Source organism: Procambarus clarkii, chromosome 31 (assembly GCF_040958095.1).
Source record: "Procambarus clarkii isolate CNS0578487 chromosome 31, FALCON_Pclarkii_2.0, whole genome shotgun sequence".
NCBI classification, from domain to species: Eukaryota; Metazoa; Arthropoda; class Malacostraca; order Decapoda; family Cambaridae; genus Procambarus; species Procambarus clarkii.
The window spans coordinates 13,279,500-13,294,499 of NC_091180.1; the positions used below are offsets into that span (position 1 = coordinate 13,279,500).

The 15,000-nt window shown below is 48.5% G+C and overlaps 1 protein-coding gene across 1 annotated transcript in view; it reads left to right on the top strand.

The window, feature by feature from the left end:
• The window catches only part of loaf (lost and found), a gene marked incomplete in the record, with an annotated part of 419,589 nt that overhangs the window by 266,671 nt on the left and 137,918 nt on the right, over nucleotides 1-15,000 (top strand). Inside the window, 1 exon segment of the mRNA XM_069334146.1 lies at nucleotides 5,719-5,844. Coding sequence (XP_069190247.1) covers nucleotides 5,719-5,844 — 126 coding nt within the window.

The following is a 15,000-nucleotide window of genomic DNA, read 5'->3' on the forward strand; positions in this document are numbered from 1 at the left end:
AAGTCAAGAAGAGGCAGGATTAGCGAGTGAGGGAGAGGTATTATTAACGAGTGAGAGGCAGGATTAGCGAGTGAGGAAGAGGCAAGATTAGCGAGTGAGTGAGAGGCAGGATTAGCGAGTGAGTGAAAGGCATGATTAGCGAGTGAGAGAGAGGCAGGATTAGCGAGTGAGGAAGAGGCAGGATTAGTGAGCGAGGAAGAGGCAGGATTAGCGAGTGAGGAACAGGCAGGATTAATGAGCGAGGAACAGGCAGGATTAGCGAGTGAGGGAGAGGCAAGATTAGCGAGCGAGGAAGAGGCAGAATTAGCGAGTGAGGGAGAGGTACGTCTAGCGAGTGAGGGAGAGGTAGACACAGCTAGGAAAGTCGCCAGTATAGGATGAGGTGTGGCGAGAGGTAGGATTAATAAACAGAAGACAAACTCCAAATTCAAATTCTTTATTCAGGAAGTACATACGTAGTTGGTTTACAAACATAAAGTTGGATCCATATATTTGTTTGTTGTTAAAAATTCGCTACCTAGAACATAAAGTTCCAAGCAGCACGGGCTATGGTGAGCCCGTAGATAGTTTTGGATCCATAGATAGAGCGAGTACATACAATACCTAAAGCCACTAATACGCGGAGCGTTTCGGACAACAGACAGCAGACGACGGCAGAAAATTTAGAACATTTCCTCAGTATATGTATACAGGATGTATATATGTATACATAAATATATCCTGACAACCTGACAAGACACAAAAAGATACATAGACAACACATAACGCGACGGTGACACACAAAGTGTTAAGCCAAGATGACAGGGGGGATTACCGAGGAGGAGGACCATTGTAATCCAGTGGATTAATTAAAGAAGAGGCGATATCATAGCACGCAAGACTGCAATGAGGAGGTCTGGGACTAGCACAGATATTGCAGAGTGAGGTTGCGGGTGTTGAGTAGTGAGGGGGAATGTGAGGTGTGAGGCCTCAGAGGACCGTATTACACGGTATTGTTACCCGCTCCTGTGCCAGGTAAGTCCTCTACGGGCTCACCATAGCCCGTGCTACTTGGAACTTTTTGTTCCAAGTAGCGAGTCTTAAATAACAACAACAACAACATCTCACTATGATTTGTTGTCCCCTTCCCACCCCTTCGACACCCACCACCCCACCTACCTCCCCCCCCCACTACCTGCCTCCCTCCCACATCCACTACCTGCCTCCCCCCCCCTCCACTACCTGCCTCACTCACCCCTCCACTACCTGCCTCCCTCCCACATCCACTACCTGCCTCACTCACCCCTCCACTACCTGCCTCACTCACCCCTCCACTACCTGCCTCACTCACCCCTCCACTACCTGCCTAACTCACCCCTCCACTACCTGCCTAACTCACCCCTCCACTACCTGCCTCACTCACCCCTCCACTACCTGCCTCCCTCCCCCCCACTACCTGCCTCCCTCCCACATCCACTACCTGCCTCACTCACTCCTACACTACCTGGCTCACTCACCCCTCCACTACCTGCCTCACTCACCCCTCCACTACCTGCCTCCCTCCCACATCCACTACCTGCCTCACTTCCCCTTCCACTACCTGCCTCACTCACCCCTCCACTACCTGCCTCACTCACCCCTCCACTACCTGCCTCACTCACCCCTCCACTACCTGCCTCACTCACCCCTCCACTACCTGCCTCACTCACCCCTCCACTACCTGCCTCACTCACCCCTCCACTACCTGCCTCCCTCCCCCCTCCACTACCTGCCTCACTCACCCCTCCACTACCTGCCTCCCTCCCCCCTCCACTACCTGCCTCACTCTCCCCTCCACTACCTGCCTCACTCACCCCTCCACTACCTGCCTCCCTCCCCCCTCCACTACCTGCCTCACTTCCCCTTCCACTACCTGCCTCACTCACCCCTCCACTACCTGCCTCACTCACCCCTCCACTACCTGCCTCACTCTCCCCTCCACTACCTGCCTCACTCTCCCCTCCACTACCTGCCTCCCTCCCCCTCCACTACCTGCTTCACTCACCCCTCCACTACCTGGCTCACTCACCCCTCCACTACCTGCCTCACTCACCCCTCCACTACCTGCCTCACTCACCCTTCCACTACCTGCCTCCCTCCCCCTCCACTACCTGCCTCACTTCCCCCTCCACTACCTGCCTCACTCACCCCTCCACTACCTGCCTCCCTCCCCCTCCACTACCTGCCTCACTTCCCCCTCCACTACCTGCCTCACTCACCCCTCCACTACCTGCCTCACTCTCCCCTCCACTACCTGCCTCACTCTCCCCTCCACTACCTGCCTCACTCACCCCTCCACTACCTGCCTCACTCTTCCTTCCACTACCTGCCTCACTCACCCCTCCACTACCTGCCTCCCTCCCCCTCCACTACCTGCCTCACTTCCCCCTCCACTACCTGCCTCACTCACCCCTCCACTACCTGCCTCCCTCCCCCTCCACTACCTGCCTCACTTCCCCCTCCACTACCTGCCTCACTCACCCCTCCACTACCTGCCTCACTCTCCCCTCCACTACCTGCCTCACTCTCCCCTCCACTACCTGGCTCACTCATCCCTCCACTACCTGCCTCACTTCCCCCTCCACTACCTGCCTCACTCACCCCTCCACTACCTGCCTCACTCTCCCCTCCACTACCTGCCTCACTCACCCCTCCACTACCTGCCTCCCTCCCCCTCCACTACCTGCCTCACTTCCCCCTCCACTACCTGCCTCACTCACCCCTCCACTACCTGCCTCACTTTCCCCTCCACTACCTGCCTCACTCTCCCCTCCACTACCTGCCTCACTCACCCCTCCACTACCTGCCTCACTCACCCCTCCACTACCTGCCTCACTCACCCCTTCACTACCTGCCTCACTCACCCCTCCACTACCTGGCTCACTCACCCCTCCACTACCTGGCTCACTCACCCCTCCACTACCTGCCTCACTCACCCCTCCACTACTTGCCCCACTCTCCCCTCCACTACCTGCCTCACTCACCCCTCCACTACCTGCCTCACTCACCCCTCCACTACCGGCCTCACTCTCCCCTCCACTACCTGCCTCACTCACCCCTCCACTACCTGGCTCACTCACCCCTCCACTACCTGCCTCACTCACCCCTCCACTGCCTGCCTCACTCACCCCTCCACTACCTGCCTCACTCTCCCCTCCACTACCTGCCTCACTCACCCCTCCACTACCTGCCTCACTCTCCCCTCCACTACCTGCCTCACTCACCCCTCCACTACCTGGCTCACTCACCCCTTCACTACCTGCCTCTCTTACCCCTCCACTACCTGCCTCACTCACCCCTCCACTACCTGCCTCCCTCCCCCTCCACTACCTGCCACACTCACCCCTCCACTACCTGCCTCACTCACCCCCTCCACTACCTGCCTCACTCACCCCTCCACTACCTGCCTCACTCACCCCTCCACTACCTGCCTCACTCTCCCCTCCACTACCTGCCTCACTCACCCCTCCACTACCTGGCTCACTCACCCCTCCACTACCTGCCTCACTCACCCCTCCACTACCTGCCTCACTCACCCCTCCACTACCTGCCTCACTCTCCCCTCCACTACCTGCCTCACTCACCCCTCCACTACCTGGCTCACTCACCCCTCCACTACCTGCCTCACTCACCCCTCCACTACCTGCCTCACTCTCCCCTCCACTACCTGCCTCACTCTCCCCTCCACTACCTGCCTCACTCTCCCCTCCACTACCTGCCTCACTCTCCCCTCCACTACCTGCCTCACTCACCCCTCCACTACCTGGCTCACTCACCCCTTCACTACCTGCCTCTCTTACCCCTCCACTACCTGCCTCACTCACCCCTCCACTACCTGCCTCACTCTCCCCTCCACTACCTGCCTCACTCTCCCCTCCACTACCTGCCTCACTCACCCCTCCACTACCTGCCTCACTCTCCCCTCCACTACCTGCCTCACTCACCCCTCCACTACCTGGCTCACTCACCCCTTCACTACCTGCCTCTCTTACCCCTCCACTACCTGCCTCACTCACCCCTCCACTACCTGGCTCACTCACCCCTCTACTACCTGCCTCCCTCCCCCCTCCACTACCTGCCTCACTCTCCCCTCCACTACCTGCCTCACTCACCCCTCCACTACCTGCCTCTCTCCCCCTCCACTACCTGCCTCACTCTCCCCTCCACTACCTGCCTCACTCTCCCCTCCACTACCTGCCTCACTCTCCCCTCCACTACCTGCCTCACTCTCCCCTCCACTACCTGCCTCCCTCCCCCTCCACTACCTGCCACACTCACCCCTCCACAACCTGCCTCACTCACCCCTCCACAACCTGCCTCCCTCCCCCTCCACTACCTGCTTCACTCTCCCCTCCACTACCTGCCTCACTCTCCCCTCCACTACCTGCCTCACTCACCCCTCCACTACCTGCCTCACTCACCCCTCCACTACCTGCCTCACTCTCCCCTCCACTACCTGCCTCACTCTCCCCTCCACTACCTGCCTCACTCTCCCCTCCACTACCTGCCTCACTCTCCCCTCCACTACCTGCCTCACTCACCCCTCCACTACCTGGCTCACTCACCCCTTCACTACCTGCCTCTCTTACCCCTCCACTACCTGCCTCACTCACCCCTCCACTACCTGCCTCACTCTCCCCTCCACTACCTGCCTCACTCTCCCCTCCACTACCTGCCTCACTCACCCCTCCACTACCTGCCTCACTCTCCCCTCCACTACCTGCCTCACTCACCCCTCCACTACCTGGCTCACTCACCCCTTCACTACCTGCCTCTCTTACCCCTCCACTACCTGCCTCACTCACCCCTCCACTACCTGGCTCACTCACCCCTCTACTACCTGCCTCCCTCCCCCCTCCACTACCTGCCTCACTCTCCCCTCCACTACCTGCCTCACTCACCCCTCCACTACCTGCCTCTCTCCCCCTCCACTACCTGCCTCACTCTCCCCTCCACTACCTGCCTCACTCTCCCCTCCACTACCTGCCTCACTCTCCCCTCCACTACCTGCCTCACTCTCCCCTCCACTACCTGCCTCCCTCCCCCCTCCACTACCTGCCACACTCACCCCTCCACAACCTGCCTCACTCACCCCTCCACAACCTGCCTCCCTCCCCCTCCACTACCTGCTTCACTCTCCCCTCCACTACCTGCCTCACTCTCTCCTCCACTACCTGCCTCACTCTCCCCTCCACTACCTGCCTCACTCACCCCTCCACTACCTGCCTCACTCTCCCCTCCACTACCTGCCTCACTCTTCTCTCCACATCTGCCTCCCTCACCCCTGCACTAATCACCAACTCCCACACCTGCAGAACACACCCGCCACCCTCACCCCTCCACTAATCACCAACTCTCACACCTGCAGATCACACCTGCCTCCCTCACCCCTCCACTAATCACCAACTCTCACACCTGCCTCCTTCACCCCTCCACTAATCACCAACTCTCACACCTGCCTCCCTCACCCCTCCACTAATCACCAACTCTCACACCTGCCTCCTTCACCCCTCCACTAATCACCAACTCCCACACCTGCAGAACACACCCGCCACCCTCACCCCACCACTAATCACCAACTCCCACACCTGCAGAACACACCCGCCACCCTCACCCCTCCACTAATCACCAACTCCCACACCTGCAGAACACACCCGCCACCCTCACCCCACCACTAATCACCAACTCCCACACCTGCAGAACACACCTGTCTACACTTCCGATGCGAGACCACCAACTTCTGCGTCGACCGAGAGTTAACGTGTGACGGTGTCAATCATTGTGGTGACGGCAGCGATGAGTCTACCAACCTGGCCCGCTGTCCCCGTGAGTATCCTCATCTACCCGTTCATATCTACCCCTACTGCTCATCTACCAGCTGACACGCGCTACATTAATTATTTTTTCTTTAGTTTTCCTCTATAACAATAATTTCCCATTTTTTATATATATTTTAGTTCGTTTTCTGTTATTGTACAATACATTTTTTTAGTGTTCGTTTTTTTGCCGTATTTGAGTATTCATATTTTCGTCTACTAGTGATAATGATTATCTTTTTATCTTATTTACTAATTGTACTTATATAATCAGCCACTGATTTGCATTACTTGGTTATTATATTGTCTGCTAGCCGCACGGGCTATGGTGAGCCCGTAGTGGACTTACCTGGCACAGGAGCGGGGCTGTAATAAGTAGCACGGGCTATGGTGAGCCCGTAGTGGACTTACCTGGCACAGGAGCGGGGCTGTAATAAGTAGCTCGGGCTATGGTGAGCCCGTAGTGGACTTACCTGGCACAGGAGCGGGGCTGTAATAAGTAGCTCGGGCTAGGGTGAGCCCGTAGTGGACTTACCTGGCACAGGAGCGGGGCTGTAATAAGTAGCTCGGGCAATGGTGAGCCCGTAGTGGACTTACCTGGCACAGGAGCGGGGCTGTAACAAGTAGCACGGGCTATGGTGAGCCCGTAGTGGACTTACCTGGCACAAGAGCGGTGCTGTAATAAGTAGCTCGGGCTAGGGTGAGCCTGTAGTGGACTTACCTGGCACAGGAGCGGGGCTGTAATAAGTAACACGGGTTAGTGTGAGCCCATAGTGGACTTACCTGGCACAGGAGCGGGGCTGCAATAAGTAGCTCGGGCTAGGGTGAGCCCGTAGTGGACTTACCTGGCACAGGAGCGGGGCTGTATAAAGTAGCACGGGCTATGGTGAGCCTGTAGTGGACTTACTTGGCACAGGAGCGGGGCTGTGACAAGTAGCACGGGCTATGGTGAGCCCGTAGTGGACTTACCTGGCACAGAAGCGGTGCTGTAACAAGAAGCACAGGCTAAGGTGAGCCCGTAGTGGACTTACCTGGCACAGGAGCGGGGCTGTAACAAGAAGCACAGGCTAAGGTGAGCCCGTAGTGGACTTACCTGGCACAGGAGCGAGGCTGTAACAAGTAGCACGGGCTATGGTGAGCTCGTAGTGGACTTACCTGGCACAGGAGCGAGGCTGCGTAATGATTCACACGTCGCTGCCTCAGTACTCAGTATTCACATCAAAACCACTCCAACCCGGCCTCTCAACTAGTACATTAAGGTCCCCCATCCTACAAATTACAAAGTACCATGAAACAACCCACATCAAAAGTAGCGCCTCATATATATCCACGTTTTCTATAAACGGATATTTTAGGTTAGGTGGATGGTTAGGGGATAGGACTTATCAGGGGAAACCACCAAGCTATTACAACTGTATAGCACTAGAAAGGGATCAGGATAAGGATTTTGGATGGGACGGGGAGGAAGGAATGGTGGTAAGTTAGTTTACTACTAAAGATACCTTGCAAGCAGAACTTATTGCAGAAGGAAAGATTCGAGACAACTACAGAAGCACCATACTGTCCCCCGAGCTCAAAGCGGCAGCTAAGATCCCTCGTGAGAACAAGGAGATAGTCGTCAGGAGAGGTGACAAGTCGCCAATATACGTCATTCTTAAAAAAGACGAATATCTGGCGAAAATGAACCTCATTCTCTCTGACCAAACTAAATTCCAAAGGGTAACGAAGGACACTACAGCCAAATTGAAAGCAAAGGTCAACAAATTGATCGAAACTGTGAACGCCAAGAAATCCGGACTCCACCTGCCAAAGATTTTTTGGGAATATAAGCCTGGATATGCGTATGGAAATGTCAAGACACATAAGCCTGGAAACCCACTTCGGCCAATCATCAGCCAGATACCCACACCCACATACAGTCTGGCGAAGCGACTCAACGACTTGCTGACTCCTTATGTCCCTTGCACCTTCAGCCTGAAGTCTCCAAAGGAATTTGTTGACTTACTGCGAGAAACACGGGCCACAGGGATAAGAGCCTCGTTGGACGTAGAATCACTGTTTACCAACGCACCTGTGGATGAAACAATCGGGATGATAGCGGATAGAGTGTATCGTGATCCGGCCTGTACTCCTCTTGACATACCAGAAAACATTCTAAGGAAACTACTCCAAGCTTGTACTAAAGAGGCACCCTTCTTGAGCCCGGATGGGCACATGTATAAGCAAGTAGATGGGGTCGCCATGGGTTCTCCCCTAGGTGTCCTGTTTGCGAACTTCTACATGGGTACCATCGAACAAAAGGTCTTAGTCGACATGAACTTGAATCCGGCCATATACTGCAGGTATGTTGACGACATTTTTACACAGGTACCCAATGTCAGACATCTGCAGGAGCTGAAGGAGGCATTTGAGCAGAATTCTGTGTTGCGTTTTGCTTACAAGATGGAGAAGGCTGGGAAGCTGCCCTTTCTAGATGTAACAGTAATGGAAAGGAGCGGAGGTTTCCACACTGCAGTCTACACTAAGGAAACAAACATAGGAATGTGCCTCAATGCCAACAGTGAGTGTCGTTAATGCTTATGTCGACCGTGCTCTCAGCCACAACCGTGCTCTCAGCCACAGCTCAGGATGGAAGCAAGTCGATGAAGAACTCTGTAGGGTAAGGCAGGTCCTAGTCAACAACGGCTTCTCCAATGGTTTCATTGAAGACATCGTTAGAAGGAAAGTGAAACGTCATGCAACCTCTGAAGAGACAACTAACACAACACCTGTACCCCCTATTAGACTATTTTACAGGAACTACTTTTCCACAGCTCATAAAACGGAGGAAAGGGTCCTGAAAAATATTGTTAATAGAAACGTTATCCCTACAGACAAAAATCAGAAGATACAACTGACGATTTACTATAAAACCAAGAAAACGGCCAGCCTACTCATGAGAAACTCTCCAGACACAAAGCAGAACGCTTTAAAAGAGACCAACGTCGTCTATGACTTCAAATGCCCTCTTGGGGACTGTAAGCCTAAAAAAAACAGTATATAGGCAAGACAACAACATCTCTTTCCAGGCGTTTAACGATGCATAAGCAACAGGGCTCCATTAAGGAACATATAATCTCTTCCCACAAACAAACCATCACCAGAGAAATCTTAGCAAACAACACAGAAATCATCGATAGATACAGCGATAGCAGGCGGCTTGACGTCTGCGAGGCACTACACATCAAGAAGTCAACACCAGCAATCAACAGCCAATTAATGCACAACTATATTCTACCCACTTCAAGACTCCGCTCCAATATAGAAGCATCAAGAAATATGGACCAATAGGCTTTCTACAATTACTTCCATTCAATACCCATTGTTTCGTGTTCTGTCTTGTGTTAGAATTTAATACCCATTTAATACCCATTGTTGAAAGTTCTTTTTCACCTCATACACCTCACCCAAATGTAGATATAAACTCGAAGATGTGCAAAGCTCTATTCAGTTTCAGTTGTGTGTTTGTAAACTAAAGTCTTTGAAAATGTAATAAGTTTTACGGAACGCGCTCAAGTGTCGCGTCAGACTAGAAATAAAAATGAATTTTGGAGAATTGATCTTTGAATTACCATCAACAGTGAAAAGAAACGTAAGAAAGATAGAGAAAATTCGTGTTAGAATTATTAATCTTACTTTTTCGGTCATATTTAATAATATATATATATATACTGTATATATATATATATATATATATATATATATATATATATATATATATATATATATATATATATATATATATATATATATATATATATATATGTCGTACCTAGTAGCCAGAACGTACTTCTCAGCCTACTATGCAAGGCCCAATTTGCCTAATAAGCCAAGTTTTCCTGAAATAATTGTCTTTCGACTACCTAACCTACCTAACCTATCTTTCTCAGCTACCTACCCCAACCTTACCTATAAAGATAGGTTAGGTTAGGTTAGGTAGGGTTGGTTAGGTTCAGTCATATATCTACGTTAATTTTAACTCCAATAAAAAAAAATTGACCTCATACATAATGAAATGGGTAGCTCTATCATTTCATAAGAAAAAAATTTGAGAAAATATATTAATTCGTGAATAATTGGCTTATTAGGCAAATTGGGCCTTGCATAGTAGGCTGAGAAGTGCGTTCTGGCTACTAGGTACGACATATATATATATATATATATATATATATATATATATATATATATATATATATATATATATATATATATATATATATATATATATATAAATATATATATAGGTAGGAGGAGGTAGGCATCATCAAGAGGAGCCTCACCACAGCTGGATGCCCAGCTGAAAGAGAGCCCCGTTACCTAACGCCCCGTAACTCTGATGCTCTTATTGGTCGCCCGGATGGTATCACAGTGAACCCCTGGAAGAATGGCAAGCAGTTGGTATGGGACTACACGTGCGTATCAACCCTAGCTAACACCTACATTAACCTCAGTGCTGCACAACCAGGTGGCGCTGCCACCCACAGGGAAGCAGCCAAATCCCGTAAGTATAGAGAACTGGATCACCACTACAATTTTGTCCCCATTGCTTCTGAGACACTCGGCGCCTGGGGTAAAAGTGCTACCAGTTTTTTGAAGGAACTTGGTTCTAGGCTCATTGAAACAACAAGGGACCCGAGAGCTGCAAGCTTTCTTTTCCAGCGCCTCAGTGTGGCGATACAGAGGGGAAATGCGCACTGCATCCAGGGTTCCTGCCCGCCATCTGAGGAGCTGGAGGAACTCGACAACCTATGACAACCATCTTTGTAACCCATATGTAACTCCTTTTTTGTAACAAAGTTCAAATAAAGTAAATATATATGTGTACATACAAAAGAATGGGGGTGGTAGGAGAAGATAATATTAGTGTTCAGTGAGAAACCACAAGGTCTCCTCTGAATACTTTTTATTTTCTTCTCCGAGGCTATGGGTCCCCACATTGGCACCAGAGGTGGTACCCTCACAAACTTTTATATATATATATATATATATATATATATATATATATATATATATATATATATATATATATATATATATATATATATATGTAAATATATATATATATATATATATATATATATATATATATATATATATATATATACATATATATGTAAATATATATATATATTAGTATATTTTGGTAGCAGTCTTTCCTGTAGACATATATTATTAAATATGACCGAAAAAGTAAGATTAATAATTCTAACACGAATTTTCTCAATCTTTCGTACATTACGCTTCACTGTTGGAGGTAAATCAAAAATCACTTCTCCAAAATTCATTTTTATTTCTAGTCTGACGCGACACGGGCGCGTTTCGTAAAACTTATTACATTTTCAAAGACTTCACAAATACACAACTGATTAGAACGTATCTCTGATTTTATATCTACATTTGAGTGAGGTGGGAAGGGTGATGTGGCATTAACACAAGACAGAACAGGAGGGGATATTAATAGGGTATTAAAAGTATGAACACAAGACAGAACAGAAACAATGGGTATTGAATAGAAGTTTTTGTAGAAAGCCTATTGGTCCATATTTCTTGATGCTTCTATATTGGAGCGGAGTCTTGAGGTGGGTAGAATATAGTTGTGCAATAATTGGCTGTTGATTGCTGGTGTTGACTTCTTGATGTGTAGTGCCTCGCAAACGTCAAGCCGCCTGCTATCGCTGTATCTATCGATGATTTCTGTGTTGTTTACTAGGATTTCTCTGGCGATGGTTTGGTTATGGGAAGAGATTATATGTTCCTTAATGGAGCCCTGTTGCTTATGCATCGTTAAACGCCTAGAAAGAGATGTTGTTGTCTTGCCTATATACTGGGTTTTTTGGAGCTTACAGTCCCCAAGTGGGCATTTGAAGGCATAGACGACATTAGTCTCTTTTAAAGCGTTCTGTTTTGTGTCTGGAGAGTTTCTCATGAGTAGGCTGGCCGTTTTTCTGGTTTTATAGTAAATCGTCAGTTGTATCTTGAAAAACATAAATTAATAATTGAGTCGCAACATGGTTTTATAAATGGCGGTTCATTATTTAACAAATTTGTTATCTTTTTATTCTAGCATTGTTGAGGCAGTTGATAGTGGTAAGGATTGCGATGTTGTATACCTTGACTTTAGCAAAGCTTTTGATACAGTGCCACATGAAAGACTGATTAAAAAGATAGAGTCTCATGGTATTGGGGGTGCTATATTAAGCTGGATTAGGGCATGGCTATACCAAAGGAAACAGAGAGTTAGTATAAATGGAATCAAGTCAGAGTGGGAAAATGTTGTAAGTGGAGTGCCTCAAGGCTCTGTCCTGGGACCTCTGTTGTTTATAATATATATAAATGATTTAGATTCAGGTTTGAGTAGCAACATTTGCAAATTTGCCGATGATACGAAAATCGGTAGGGTAATTAATTCGGAGGAGGACTCACTATCACTTCAAGTTGATCTAGATAGGGTTTTGAAATGGTCAAAGGATTGGCAGATGCAGTTTAATGCTGATAAATGTAAAGTTCTGAGGTTAGGTAATGATGATAGAGTTACAAGATACGAGCTAGATGGTGTTGTGATTGCGAAGTCGGATTGCGAAAGGGATCTGGGAGTTATGATTAGTAAGAATTTAAAACAAAAGGATCAATGCATAAATGTTCGTAATAAGGCAAATCGGACACTTGGATTTATTAATCGCAGCGTTAGTAACAAGACACCTGGTGTGGTTCTCAAGCTATATCTTGCTCTAGTTAGGCCCCATTTAGATTATGCCGTTCAGTTTTGGTCGCCATATTATAGAATGGATATAAATTCACTTGAACGTGTCCAGCGTAGGATGACTAAGTTAATTCCCCAAATTAGAAATCTTTCATATGAAGAAAGATTAACAAAGCTTAAGTTGCATTCACTGGAAAGGCGAAGAGTTAGGCGTGACATGATAGAGGTTTACAAGTGGATGAATGGACATAACCGGGGGGATATTAATAGGGTATTAAAAGTATCAACACAGGACAGAACACGAAACAATGGGTATAAATTGGATAAGTTTAGATTTAGGAAAGACTTGGGTAAATACTGGTTCAGTAACAGGGTTGTTGATTTGTGGAACCAATTGCCGCGTAACATTGTGGAGGTGGGGTCCCTCGATTGTTTCAAGCACGGGTTGGACAAGTATATGAGTGGGATTGGGTGGTTATAGAATAGGAGCTGCCTCGTATGGGCCAATAGGCCTTCTGCAGTTACCTTTGTTCTTATGTTCTTATGTTCTTATGTATCCTCTGATTTTTGTCTGTAGGGATAACGTTTCTATTAACAATATCTTTCAGGACCCTTTCCTCCGTTTTATGAGCTGTGGAAAAGAAGTTCCTGTAAAATAGTCTAATAGGGGGTATAGGTGTTGTGTTAGTTGTCTCTTCAGAGGTTGCATGGCTTTTCACTTTCCTTCTTATGATGTCTTCGATGAAACCATTGGAGAAGCCGTTATTGACTAGGACCTGCCTTACCCTACAGAGTTCTTCGTCGACTTGCTTCCATTCTGAGCTGTGGCTGAGAGCACGGTCGACGTATGCGTTAACAACACTCCTCTTGTACCTGTCAGGGCAGTCGCTGTTGGCATTTAGGCACATTCCTATGTTTGTTTCCTTAGTGTAGACTGCAGTGTGGAAACCTCCGCCCTTTTCCATGACTGTTACATCTAGAAAAGGCAGCTTCCCATCCTTTTCCGTCTCGTAAGTGAAACGCAGCACGGAACTCTGCTCAAATGCCTCCTTCAGCTTCTGCAGATGTCTGACATCAGGTACCTGTGTAAAAATGTCGTCAACATACCTGCAGTATATGGCCGGTTTCAAGTTCATGTCGACTAAGACTTTTTGCTCGATGGTACCCATGTAGAAGTTTGCAAACAGGACACCTAGGGGAGAACCCATGGCGACCCCATCTACTTGCTTATACATGTGCCCATCCGGGCTCAAGAAGGGTGCCTCTTTAGTACAAGCTTGGAGTAGTTTCCTCAGAATACTTTCTGGCATGTCAAGAGGAGTACAGGCTGGATCACGATACACTCTGTCGGCTATCATTCCGATTGTCTCGTCCACAGGTACGTTGGTAAACAGCGATTCTACGTCCAACGAGGCTCTTATCCCTGTGGCCCGTGTGCCCCGCAGTAAGTCCACAAATTCCTTTGGAGACTTCAGGCTGAAGGCGGAAGGAACATAAGGAGTCAGCAGGCCGTTGAGTCGCTTTGCCAGTCTGTACGTGGGTGTGGGTATCTGGCTAATGATTGGCCGAAGTGGGTTTCCAGGCTTGTGTGTCTTGACATTTCCATACGCATATCCAGGTTTATATTCTCCAATGATCTTTGGCAGGTGGAGTCCGGATTTCTTGGCGTTTACAGTTTCGATCAGTTTGTTGACCTTTGCTTTTAATTCGGCTGTAGTGTCCTTCGTTACCCTTTGGAACTTAGTTTGGTCAGAGAGTATGATGTTCATTTTCGCCAGATATTCGTCTTTTTTAAGAATGACATATATTGGCGACTTGTCACCTCTCCTGACAACTATCTCCTTGTTCTCACGAAGGCTTTTAGCTGCCGCTTTAAGCTCGGGGGACAGTATGGTGCTTCTGTAGTTGCCTCGATTCTTTCCTCCTTCTGCAATAAGTTCTGCTTGTAAGGTATCTTTGGTAGTGACCTTCTTTTGTGTCTCGAGGTCGAATATGTCGTCCAACAGAATTTCCAACTCTACTTTCCGGGCCATTTCACTCGGTCTGGACATAACATGACAGTTTATGCCCAGATTTAGGAGAGTGACTTGGTCCTCAGTGAGGTTAATTCCTGCAAGGTTCAGGAAGCCATCTCTTGGTCGTGGAATTGCCATAGGTCCTCCATATAATGTTGTTAGTTTCTTGATAATCCTTGTTTCAGTGCTGAGGTGATGTTGGTCTGTGAGGATGTCGAGGTGTTGTTCAATACACTTCTTTTCCACAGCTCATAAAACGGAGGAAAGGGTCCTGAAAGATATTGTTAATAGAAACGTTATCCCTACAGACAAAAATCAGAGGATACAACTGACGATTTACTATAAAACCAGAAAAACGGCCAGCCTACTCATGAGAAACTCTCCAGACACAAAACAGAACGCTTTAAAAGAG